The sequence below is a fragment of the Aspergillus fischeri genome, genomic scaffold (assembly GCF_000149645.3).
Source record: "Aspergillus fischeri NRRL 181 1099437636264 genomic scaffold, whole genome shotgun sequence".
NCBI lineage: Eukaryota > Fungi > Ascomycota > Eurotiomycetes > Eurotiales > Aspergillaceae > Aspergillus > Aspergillus fischeri.
Genome location: NW_001509762.1, coordinates 1,496,587 through 1,508,815, shown reverse-complemented (window position 1 = coordinate 1,508,815; position 12,229 = coordinate 1,496,587). Strand labels below are relative to the sequence as shown.

At 50.7% G+C, this 12,229-nt stretch overlaps 5 protein-coding genes across 5 annotated transcripts; 2 read left to right on the top strand and 3 right to left on the bottom strand.

The window, feature by feature from the left end:
* Positions 1-374: 374 nt before the first annotated feature.
* Positions 375-5,336, bottom strand: NFIA_077840 (putative ABC transporter; the record flags this gene model as incomplete). Its single annotated transcript, XM_001259740.1, has 3 exons — positions 375-4,613; positions 4,666-5,152; positions 5,209-5,336. The coding sequence occupies 3 exons, from the start codon at positions 5,334-5,336 to the stop codon at positions 375-377; spliced, it is 4,854 nt and encodes a 1,617-aa protein (XP_001259741.1).
* Positions 5,337-6,362: 1,026 nt separating this feature from the next.
* On the bottom strand, positions 6,363-7,006 carry NFIA_077830 (mitochondrial 54S ribosomal protein bL19m; the record flags this gene model as incomplete). Its single annotated transcript, XM_001259739.1, has 2 exons — positions 6,363-6,802; positions 6,862-7,006. 2 exons carry the CDS (start codon positions 7,004-7,006, stop codon positions 6,363-6,365), a joined length of 585 nt encoding a protein of 194 aa, XP_001259740.1.
* Positions 7,007-7,346: 340 nt separating this feature from the next.
* NFIA_077820 (uncharacterized protein) lies at positions 7,347-8,508 on the top strand (the record flags this gene model as incomplete). Its single annotated transcript, XM_001259738.1, has 2 exons — positions 7,347-7,449; positions 7,520-8,508. The coding sequence occupies 2 exons, from the start codon at positions 7,347-7,349 to the stop codon at positions 8,506-8,508; spliced, it is 1,092 nt and encodes a 363-aa protein (XP_001259739.1).
* A 258-nt stretch (positions 8,509-8,766) lies between these two features.
* Positions 8,767-10,643, bottom strand: NFIA_077810 (uncharacterized protein; the record flags this gene model as incomplete). The annotated part of the gene is made up of 4 exons (XM_001259737.1): positions 8,767-8,862; positions 8,936-9,601; positions 9,656-10,044; positions 10,103-10,643. The coding sequence occupies 4 exons, from the start codon at positions 10,641-10,643 to the stop codon at positions 8,767-8,769; spliced, it is 1,692 nt and encodes a 563-aa protein (XP_001259738.1).
* Positions 10,644-11,207: 564 nt separating this feature from the next.
* NFIA_077800 (putative nuclear pore complex component) lies at positions 11,208-12,073 on the top strand (the record flags this gene model as incomplete). The annotated part of the gene is made up of 2 exons (XM_001259736.1): positions 11,208-11,428; positions 11,494-12,073. 2 exons carry the CDS (start codon positions 11,208-11,210, stop codon positions 12,071-12,073), a joined length of 801 nt encoding a protein of 266 aa, XP_001259737.1.
* Between the last annotated feature and the right edge of the window lie 156 nt (positions 12,074-12,229).

Genomic DNA, 12,229 nt, shown 5'->3' with positions numbered 1-12,229 from the left:
CGATGATTTTAGAACTGCCGAGTTGATGAAGGAACGAAGCTTATGGGGACGTGGAGAAAAACGATCAGCAGCGGAGGTGGGGGATGGCCTGGGGCCAGGGTACTACCGGCGTGGGGGTTCTTAGAATAGGAGATTGTGATATTGAGACATAGACAGCAGAAGAAGGAAAAGATGCGCCCCGTACATTATGCAGACTGGCCAAATGCTTCTATGTCCCAGTAGTTCAGGTTCATATGTACAGAAATATATTGTAGGAAAATCAAATGACCACAGGAGGGATTGAGAGTAGACGTCCAAGGTTGGTATCAAACACAAATGAAATGAAAGACAAGCAATGAAATAATCGGCCGATAGAGCTAATACAAGGTCCGGGTCTACCCAGCATTCTCCTCCCGGATATTATGCTGTCCAACAATGGCGAGGAAGACTTGGTCCAATGTAGTTTGGCTGACAGAGTAATACTGGACACCTAAAACAGTCTTGCTCTGCTCCAACTTCGAGAATATGGAGCTGACGATGCTCTTGTTGACGGCTCTTGGGTCCCCAGGAACAATAGGCCATGATTGATATCTGGGTCCGGGTCCGAGCTCTTCTTCCTCGGCGATAGGACCCTCGGCATATTCAGGGATTTCTGCCTTCGACGACGAAGATGCCGCTGTTGCAGGGATACTGAACCTTATCTGCCCATGATAGGTCTTCTGCTCTATCACGGCACCTGGGAAGTTCTCTTGTACCCAATCCCGGATGCGTTCCATAGTTTCGTCCGTAGTGTGCGGTGCCTGGGAATGGACTAGATGGACATGATATTTGTTACCATATTTCTTCCGCAGGTAATCAGTTGTCCCCAGCGCCAGCATACGCTTGGCCATGATTCCTGCCCGAGTTGCCAGTGCATCTGCCTCCTCCATGGAGTGGGTCGTCAGCACAATGGAGCGTCCAGGGACTACAGATGCCAACGTCTTCCACATCACACGCTTTGAGGCTGCGTCCATGCCGGAGCTAGGTTCATCCAGCAGCAAGACGAGAGGGTTGCCCATCAAAGCAATACCGAGAGAAAGCTTGCGTTTATTACCTCCTGACAGTTTTGTTGCCATGCGGTGCTGGAAGGGAATAAGGCCCACAGCACGCATTACTTCCGTGACGTTGTGCTTCACATCGGCCACGCCACGGATGCGAGCATAGAACTCCAGGTGCTCAATGACGGTCATTTGATCCATTGCATCAAACTGTGGACAGACCCCAAGGTGGGAGCGTGCTGCTGCACGGTTCTTCAAAACCGAAATATCGTTCACAAAAATATTTCCTCCATTGTCGGAAGGTACCATATCACCGCGGATGAGAGAGATTGTGGTGGTTTTCCCTGCTCCATTTGGCCCTAAGAGAGCAAAAACTTGAGATCTCGGCACTCCAAATGTCACGTCATCAACTGCGACAGACTTCTTGAACTTCTTCGCCAGGTGCAGAACGCGTAATCCGTCGGTTGAGTTTTCCACTCGTGCTAATTCAGCGGCAACATCTCCATCGACTGTATTCTTCTCTTCCACGTGGTTCTGCTTGACTTTCCTCCTCATCATGGAAAGCACAGGACCTCCGTCAATCCAAAGAAGCAATCCAAACAGGACAAAGGATTGGCAGATCAGATAGAGGATTGGGCCTCCGTAGAGAGTGATCTCACCCGGGTAAGAGGCGATTTCTCGTCCTCGACATAGGATGGAGAACGTATTCAGGGAAGTGAACATTGCTCGAAGAAGATTTCCGGATGGCGCAATGAGCCCGATGGTAAAATGCGTTATCTCAAGGTACCCATCGACTTTCTGGGTAGGTGCGTATGTCAATACCGACATGTAGGCAATGAAGTAAATCAAGAACAAGACGCACTGTCCGCCAGCTGCAATTGCGAAAGCTGCAAGCTGAGACTTCGAGAAGAGGGAAACCACATAAGATAGTATGGTTGTGCACAACCCGTAAAGGAAGAAAACGACGAAGAGATATTCGGCATGGTACCAAACATCCGACGCGGCCCTGAATATGACTATTGCAAGGACGCTAGATGCGACGACGATACAGAAGTCGAACGTCAGGTATGCTAGCCAGAGCGAGGCGCCTCTCACCCCGTTACTGAAATGCAGCGCTCGGACATTCTTCAAACGCTCAACGGTGGGATAGAGAGCAAACAAAGCAGGGTATACCGACATAGCAAGACCAAAATAGACGATCAGCTGGAGTGCCTTCCCAAAATCTGACTGCCATGGAATGTCAAAAAACTGGAAGTGGAAAGAGATGGGCACGTTGGTCAAGAAGTTATCCATAGCATTCTGAGTGACAGCGGATAGCGGGAAGTGACCGTTGTCTCCCTTCCACGCGAATGTAGGAGCAGAATTTGCGTCTCCCAGGTAGAAACCGCCAGGTGTGATGTTGGCATAGTTGTGAGAAATATAATCTTCAAACTCCGGGAGACTGTTTACCAGGTGAAATCGAGAGTCGAGATTCAGAGACGCATTCCGAGTCGACCCTATCGAACCAGATAGGGAGCCAATGAAGCTCTCAAGAGCGGAGATAGACAGCTTGTCGCGAGGACCAGCCACAAATTTGAAGTTGTCCAGAGACGCCAGTGACTCGAAGCCAGATGCATGATAAGTGCTATCACCGGAACAACCTGCCTTTGTAGCACCCTTCAGGAAAAGAGTAACAAGTCCGGCCGCAACGACTGGGATGAGCAAAGCCGCCAAGTATGGGATAGGGTTGCGGCGCAATATTGTGACCCTCTTGCGAAACAAATACCACGACTGAAGGAGCATGCCAATGCGTTTTCCGGTCAATAGCTGAAGCCCCTCACTGTCACCGCTTCCAGGATTCTTTTCAGCGTAAGTCGTTCCCTTCGGTGCGATGTGAGGCTCTTCTCGTAGTCTGTCCGAGTCCAATTCTTCTGCAACTTTAAGAAAGACATCCTCTATCGTCGGCCCGCTGACACGATATTCTGTGACACCCTTTTCTTCCAACACTGACATCAGACGAGAAGCTTCCGTAGAATCCTTCGCGGAGTAGACGGTATCATCAAAATGGACCTCTTTTTCGATACTGTCGAACTGTCGACCGGCTACCTTCTCTGAGCCAGGAACGTTGAGGACATGAATTCGGTAACCTGAACCCAATCTATCCTTTAGCTCAACGCTCGAACCCTGTGCTTTGAGCGAGCCCTTGGATAAGATTGTGATGTGATCGGCGAGAAGGTCTGCCTCATCTAGAAAATGAGTAGTCAAAAGGATTGTCCGCGATCCTCTCTCTGCAAGAAGGATATCCCATATTTTGGCGCGTGCAATTGGATCAATTCCAGATGAAACTTCATCAACAGCGCAAATCGATGAGCCGCCGGTAAGCATGATGGCCAATTGAACTTTTCGTTTCTGGCCCCCTGAGAGCGTCTTCGAGTGCGAGTTGACTTTCTGAGCCAGGTCACAGTCGTTTAGCAATTTGAGAAGCTGCTCATTACTGTCCAGTTCTCCGGTGCTCTTCAGCCTGTTAAATATCTTTATATGCTCTTTTACTGTAAGTGTATCCCAGAGAACATTCTTCTGTGGGCAGAGACCAAACCGTCCGCCGGGGTCGCCGGAGTCGCCGTAGTCTACGTCGATACTCCCGGAGGTGATTGTCGTCAGACCCGAGATGGCATCCAGTGTGGTAGATTTGCCCGACCCGTTTGCGCCGAGGAGGACCACAATTTCACCTTTTCTGACATCCATGGAAAGGTCGTTCACGGCCCGTACACTCTGTCGGCTGCTTCCAAACCATGGAGCAACCTTTCGGTAAAACCAACTCGGCTGATATTCCTTGGTAAATCCATTCAAACGCACAGCGATCGAGTCGCCAGAGTTCACTGTCCTTCGACTCTTGGACTTGGTGCCATAAAGAACTCGCTCGACTACGGCGGCCAGTAGAGGATAGACGATGATTTGAACAATCAGCAAAATCCAGAGGGCTATACCAGGAACTGTCCACGGATTCTCCGGAGCTGCGCGCACGAGGTCCGTAGCGAGACCCTGTCTCTCCCATCGAGCCATGAGAACAAAGAAGTAAACAAAGTTCATCGGTGGAAATAGAAGACTGAGAATGATAACAGCAACGTTTGTCGAAGCAGGTGCCAGTTGCGCGATTACTCCCAAAATCAAACAAACGATAACGACAGTGATACCGCTGAGCTGAGCCTTCCTGAAAAACGAGGCGCCGAATATGGAAAAGGAGGACAACGCGAGACCGGCCAGGATATTGTAGATTATGACGATTCCAGCTGAGGTCTTGCCGTACACCCCAAATTTCAGGATTGCACCGGAGATAATCCATGCTGGGCAGTACACGATATCCAAAGCCAAGTGTGCCGCAATGAACCGAGCAGCTTGTGATTGCCAGTGAGAGGTGTTGGGCAACATGCAATCAATCAGCTGGCTCATCCCGAGCTCTCTTTCCATCGCTATAAGCCCAGTAAGCTGGTACGTGACACCCACAATTTCAATGAAGATAGCCACGGCGATGATGTCAATGATGGCGCCCATGTAGCGGGTTCGGATCTGTTCCTGTCGTTCCTCTTGGGTGAGGGACGTGAACGGGTATTCCTCAACCTATACCAGGATTAGTCGAGCAGGTCAGAAGCACTACGTTCATTAAGCGTACGTGACTCGGTAGCGCGTTACCGTTGTTGGTCGAGTTGACCTGCGCTATCGCCCAGTCAATCGAATGCTGAAATGGAAGGAGGTAGATCTCCTGATCATTGTCGTTTCGGTTGACTTTGATCCCAGCACCTAGCGAACCATCCGTACGAATCGAGTAATTCCAGTATTCGTTTGGCCCCTCAGTGGGAGAAGAGTAAAAGATAGCCGCAGCTATGCATGATGACACTCCACGAAGCGATGTTCGACACAACTCTCGCAGCTCATCCTCTGACGAAAGAATATGTACTTGTTTTGCGCTGGCCCTTGCAGGATCCGCAACTCGGTTGATGACTTGCTCAACATCGCCGCCAGTCAGGCCATTGTGGACGAATACCAACTTGTCTCTATTCCCCGAGACGGCACCTAGCGCAGCTCCTAGCGAACGGAGGGGAGTGGGACCGCCGACGCCATACTCTGATGGAGGGATGAAAAGGTTCTTTGCGTAGGATCTACTCCAGTTAGTGACAGCCTTTCATCTAAACAACGGGCAACACAGGTGATCTACATGAAAGCGACGAAAATCACGGGCAATACCAGAGCCCTGAGGGTTGTTGTGACTGATGGGCGCACAAAGACGACGAGCAGATTCTTGACTGTCAGCGTCCAAGTCTGCCTAAGGAAGAGATTCAACATGGTCGCTTGTGGTTCGATACGTCTCCGGAGCTCATCCTCGATCTCATGAGAAGCAAGAGTAAGCGTTGAGTTCGAAATTGAGGGGCCTCGAAGTCATTGCGATTATTATTGAAACGTCTTGCGATTAGCGCAAGACGACCAGGCTGATGATGTCTAAGCGACCTCGGTGCAAGACGCTGAGACCGGTGTTTCTTGGGTTTCCTGGCACGGCAATCTATGTGCACAGCACTGCCCACTGGCTAGGCACCTGCGATCGATCCGTTGGACGGCTGTCATTGGACTGGGCGGCAATGTGCCATATCAGATCGCGCCAACCAAGACAGATTGGGTTGGCGCCCAGAATCCGTCTGAGGGGAAATTCCCCGATACAACATTCAGCCACCGTATAAGTGAAGCCACAGGTTCCAGAATTTTCGTAGGACTCAATTCTTGCTACTGTCTGGTGTCGTCATGCGACATAGCACTAGTCATTATGGATCTTTTGTCTACATTGCTACAGTTACTACAATTGCAAGATTGTTCTGTCTGTCCACTTATCCAGGTAGCACCGTGTTTCATGAATCAGGTAGGGCTGTGGATCGGCGACTCCATTTCCAGAGACATTGCTGAGGTTCAAGCTCGCGTGGAACGGGGGAATAGAGTACCGATCACCGATCATGATACCTCGTTTATGTAGGACTATGTGGGATTATCCGGAGGTCGATGTACTCCCCAGACAACAGTTTCCATTACCAAAGCAGTAGATGCTGACGGGAAATGGCCTCTATTCCGGTCTCAATGTGTGCGCCAAACAAATGTCGATTGCCGAATATGCATGTGCAAGTATAGTAGTATAATACATTTCGCCAAAGTCATAATACAGACAGAATAGGAATTGCTGCAATTCACCGTCTCTGTCTCCGTGCACCGGCTGAACGCTGACCGGTAAGAACCGACTTCTGCCGCAGGTAGTTCGATACAATGTTCTCGACGCTTCCCATATCGTGCCTGGGCTTCCTGTGAATTCGAGAGAGGAAATTATTAGCTTCACTGCACAGGAGGAACATTCTTCCTGGTGGTGCCGTCACCGGATGCTGGTACATACCTCATGTAGTACAGTCTTGCTCTTCGCTTCCTCTTCTCCGTCCTCTGTACAATTTCCACACTCTCGACATTTGGACTGAAAACCTTCACGGCCATCTCCACGCCAACCCTCGTGAGCTCATTTCGGAGAAGGAAAGAAGTATCAATGCCCCGCAAACGGATGCTAAGACACACACCCGAAAATGGGTCTCCGTTCTTGAATGTCACACGCAGAATGTCGCCCACTTTCACGCTTCGGGGGTTTCGGCGGTAGTCAAACAGAGCCCTACGTTCACCTGTGGGGTCAAGAGCGGCTAGTTGAGACTCTGTCAATGCTGCGACGGGGTCTTTGCAATTTGCACGAGGTGTCGGGGGTGGTGGGTAGATCTTGAGCTTCTTGCGTCCTGCCTTGGATATTAGACATAGCAAAAACGGTGAACAGCTGGAGAATTGGCTCAATTACCAGCATTGGGTTGCAACCGAGTAGGTATTTGTGAAAGAAACGCCTTTGGGAGTTTGGAAGGGAGAGGTGCAGGCTCTGGCTTCGGGGAATATGCGGTGCTGATGGAACGGCTGAACTGGTGTCGCAGCAATCCGTCTGCCTTCATAAAAGTTCTCGAGCAGCCCAGCTGCCTCAATATGGGCGAAAAGGTCGCCATCAGTGCAAAAGTTGAGCGTGATGGTCAGCTCCGTGATTGTGATAGAATCTTGGTAAGACCGCAATTCTCGCAGGCGGAGGTTGATCCGGTCCGGCAGAATTTCCGCCAAGCCTCAAACTGCCTGTTTGGGTCTCCCCAAGACTTCGATATCCCGGGGAATTTTTGTCCAGAAAATAAACTTATCACAGCCCTCCGATTGATTCTGGATCCTATTCGGTCGTCCAGCACCTCGGTTTGCCATTTTCTTAAAAGCGCACTATTCTCAATTTTGCTTCAGAGCAGATATAAAATGGCGCAAAGCGCCGTTGGCAGGCTCTTCCGCTGCCAGAACAGCAGCTACCTGCGTCAATCCTTTGGATCTATTACACAATATCGTACATATTCGCATAATGGTGAGCATTGGTCTGAATCCAAGAGCAGACAACCTCCCACGGCAACAGCACTGACATGATTTGCAATTAGCAATTCCCACCTTCCCTCCGACATCTTCCCCCGAACTAGACCAGGCCCTCAAACGTTTCCGAGAAGAGCTTTTCATACCTTTTGGCTTGAATACCGAGCAAAGGAGGTTAATGTTTCGACGGAAATATGCGGAGAAACTTGAGCAGCAACCAGTGACGGTAAATATCGGCGACAACGATGAGCCTTACCAACTTCGGCCCATGGACCCGCTGTCCAGACCTCCAAAGAAAGAATTCAAGGACGTTGTCTTGCTCATGAAGACCAGGAAAGACTGGCAGAACCTTGCACCTTTCCTTGGCGGGCTACAGACGTCGAAGAGACCATTGAGCCTCGCGAACTGGGAGTGGACTGTGCGCAAAGCTGGTGAGGCCGACGCACTCGGTGCCATCCTCGAATGTGCGAAGCAGGTGGAACGGACCGGTCTTCGATTGGACAACAACGGAATCGTCCAGCGTATCTTCTTCGAGCTCCACAAGAAAGCTCAGAAGGGGCAGTTCAAGGATCCCGCAGTCTCCAAGGCGCTTGGCATGGCTAAGCAGTTTGCCGCGCTGATGGAAGCTCCGGAGCATTCCCGGAGGAATGTCCAGAATATAAAAGAAGATCCCAAACGACAACCATTTGTCATCGGTACTCTCCTTGAGCTTAGCGCCGCTCGTGCTGTGAACGAACTGGGAGGCAAGGATGAGTCCGGCGATGTGTATGCCTATGCTCAGCGCCTCATGGTGAACTGGGAGGCAGGCAACTTTTTCCGCGATGTCACGGACTGGTTTACAGTCGATCGCATGCTCCAGGAGAACGTGCCTATCTACAACGGAATTACGCTCGCCCTTCAGGTTGAGGGCGTCGCAAATGACAAAGCTGTGTCCGGTCCTCTGAAGAGACGTCTGAACCACTTACGTCTATTGATTGCCAACCATAAGGAAATGGCCCCCGAGAATGTCCAGCAAAAGCCGACACTGGGCTATCAACAAAGCCAGCTCCTGCATTAGCTTTGACCCTGTTGCATCACCATTGACTTCTCCATGATTATGTATATTACCACCTTAAAGAATCTGTTCCAGTATTGTATTTGCCATTCATCCTATCTTGTGGAATGGCGGCGCTCACCGCAAGGAATCAAAGGACTAGCGATCCAACTTGAAAACCGCGAGTGGCTCAGTAGCCTATGGTAAAAAAAAATGAAAAAGAAAAAGGGCGCGCTCGAAATACATGCACTGCCAATGTCATAACCCGAGATATGTATAGTTTCAAAGAGAAAGCTCCAAGGTGTTGTCCTCTCGTATGCGGCCCCGCGACGAAAGATTGGTTTTACCAGAGACAACAGCGGGGCCGGAACCAGTAATCTATTCGGGAGCAGTCAGTGAATGGAATAAAATAATGAAAAGGAAAGAAAAAAGATGAAAGTATGGCACCCACCTGTCCTTCGAGTGGGCTTTCATCGGACACGCCAGTCAAAAGAAGCTCAACAGAGCTCAATGGGGCGCCAAAATGGCTCGGTCCCGTGAAGCGTCGGTAATCAAAGACGTTGGTCTGGGAGACAGCACCTGCCACGCCCGCGGCAGTCAGAGCGTACACAACGCGAGCACCTAGGAAGATTTTTAGGTCTGCCAATTGCGCTGATGTCAGGCGCGCAGCCGGGTCGGCATCAGCCCGATGGGAGACGCATAACAGGCGGACCCTCTCGAGGGAAAGTTCAGCGGTTGGTCCGATACTAGCAACCTGATTTAGTAGGCCACGAGAAGGCATGATTCCGGCATCTAGTTTGCGCAGCTGAGACCAGCGGACGATCGACGTCAGGACGCCGGCTTGGGGTTCCATGTGCCTGGCATGGTACTCGGACATGGTGCGGGAAGAAGCAACAATGACGGTAGGCGATACTCCAACAGTAGCCAAAGCAAAATCAACGCCCTCGCCAGCAACAGAGTTGAGAGCGATAGAAGAATTCGAGAAAAGTGCACTCATGATTTGGCACAGTGGGTATGAACGCGAGAGAGAATCGATCGAAAGAACCAGATCGTCGGGGTTGAATCGCTGATTCCGAGGCAAGGAGAAGGTCAATCCCGCGATTCCGGCCGCAAGATTCTGGTTGGAGTTAGCGGTGATTGCAAGGGAAAACGCTCAGACGAAAAAACTAACCTCTGGCCGGAATTCAATGAAATCGCCCACTTGAGACTTGGTCGGCCATACAGTGGTCACAGAGGGCGCAGGAGAGTTGGGGTCCCAGCTGGGAACGTCTAAGCCGGTCAGGTCCTTCTTTTCCTCAACCAACTCATGCCATACGGCTACCTCCAAGCTTCCCTGAACATCTCCAGGCACTTGGTTCCAGTCCATGTGCTGGCTTCCAATCTTAGCGACCCAAATGACCTGAGAGAGTTGCTTGTTGTTCTTAGCCACCAGGGACAAGTCCAGGGCACCGGCCTCGGCAATTAAAGCATCTGCCTGCGACTTTTCTAGGTGGGCGGAGAGGACTTGAGGTTCGAGGTTGTGAGGGATAATAATAGTCTTGAAGTCGTAGAAGGCACCAGCTAGGTATCATCAGGTCAGCTCGATACGTAGTCGGAATGAGAAGCGAAGGGCCCGAACCGAAAATGGCAGCCAGAAGCTCAACCGAATCTGTCAAACACACAGCAACCGATTTGACGCCAGATTCCTGCAGACGATGGCCGATGACATTGATTTCCTGTGTGACTTGGTCCAAAGAATGCTCGACGGCTTTCTTTCCAAGCACCGTATAGATCTTTCCTTGTTTACCAGAGACTACACCATTCTCTGACACCTCACCACGCACAGCAGCCTTCCAGATATCACGGAGGTCACCTCTTCTTCCACTCGTCCATCTTGGTGCACCTGGGTCCTTGATGTTGAGCCCCGATCTGAGTGGGTATCCGTGCGGAGTCTCTAGGCTTCTATACGCCGCCGATTCTCCGGGTTGACGTACGGGGAAAGCTGTTGACTGACGAGCAAGTAAGAAAGGATGGATGTCGGGATCTTTCGACGTAACAAAAGAGTATACGGTGAAAGCAATAAGAGCGCCTGCGATCAAAGTCGTGTAAATATTCCAGTCAGCCAGAATATTAGAGGCCAAGGCATCCAGTCTCGCCAAGGCTGACGATTCTGAGGCCATTGTGTGAAGTCCTTAAATTCAGAGACTGGTCTATCAAACCAAGAGCTACAAAGTGACTTAGAGATTGGTTTCGAGACGTCGTAGTCCCATTCGGAGATGGATGAACGGAATGACGTGAGGGGGGACTCAGCTTATGCTTATGGAGTTGTTCAAGATGTGGGGAACGGACCGAGAGCCGCGTCCAGCTACGGAGGTTAGCTGAAAACTTCGCGGCACTGGCGTCTGTTGCCTATGACCACTAAGCGGTCATTCTTGCTATTCTTCTTGAGCGTCGCGTCAAAACAATACTCACACATTTTCACGCCCAGCACATCTAACCTGCAAACAGCTATTGCCATACCGGCAGTGATGGTTCAGGTCGACCATTGAGACGCCTGCACGACCACACGCAAATGTACACATGATTCAAGTCCACCTCGTTAGGTTGATTCAAAGGTAAGTTTTAACGCACACACTGATCTCTTTTTTCTTCAAGGTGAGTCCCTTGTAGTACTCCTGGCGATCATAATCCGTGTTTTCTGACTTCAGCTAGCGGCATTTCTATTTGCTTTCTGGCAAATATCAATGGCGTCCCAATCCGCTCCATCTACACCTAGAGCCGTATCAGTGCTCGCCCCTGTCCCCGATGCCTCACGGACGCCTGGGAAATGGCGCCACCCTCGTCTCAATGAAGTTGTAAGGCGACAGAATGCTGGAACATTCGGAGATCGCAATATTCGAAAGCTTGTTTGGAATGGGGCCGCCTTGATTGCGACCTGGGTATTCGGAAACACGGTCAAATCATAGTGAGCGATAACCATGTTGGTTCGGGGATAATTGCAGTTCGATCTTTCTGACCAGGATGCCGCAGTTCGCTTCGTCTACAGAACTTGGGCCAGTACCCCGCTTATCCAGACCTCGCGCTGCACGTCGTACAGCTCATTCTTGCGTTGAACATCCTGGTTGCATTATACCCTTTGTTCCGTCCGAAAGATGACCTCTCCGATATCCCTCTCACTCCTACACAGCGTTCCCTCCTCGGACTCGATCCGTCCGCGACTCCACCGCTTACACCGGGGACTACGTACATTACACCGCCGAGGTATCGACTGTCTGCCTCGAGAACAGCGACTCCAGCGAGCAAAGGTGCATCGTCGCCCCTATCCGGTAGTGCCGGTCTTTCAGGGCGTAGACTTTCGTCGGGCGCATCATTTTCACCATCGACAAGTCCGCTACTGTACAAAGCCGTTTCGAATGGCGGCAAGGAGAGCGGGCGACGGCCAAGCTTTGGGTCTTCTTCGACATTCAGCCGCAGCTCGCTTTTCGGGGAGTCTAGCATCGGGCCCGCGAGTCCTTCGCCTGTAGGGGGCAAGCGCGCGAACCTGGGATTGAGCAACAAATGGTTGTATGAAAGAAGTAGGCGGCTCTCCGCTAGTAACGGGAGTCTATAATTCGGGCTGATCGGCGTCGGCGCAATTACGAATGGAAGGGATCGTGTACATTGAGCTTATTAGATTGAGCGTTAATTTCACAAATTGCATAGAGATTAACAGTACTTGAAATTGCTCTAATCCTTCAACAAAACATATGATAAACTCAGGTAGCAT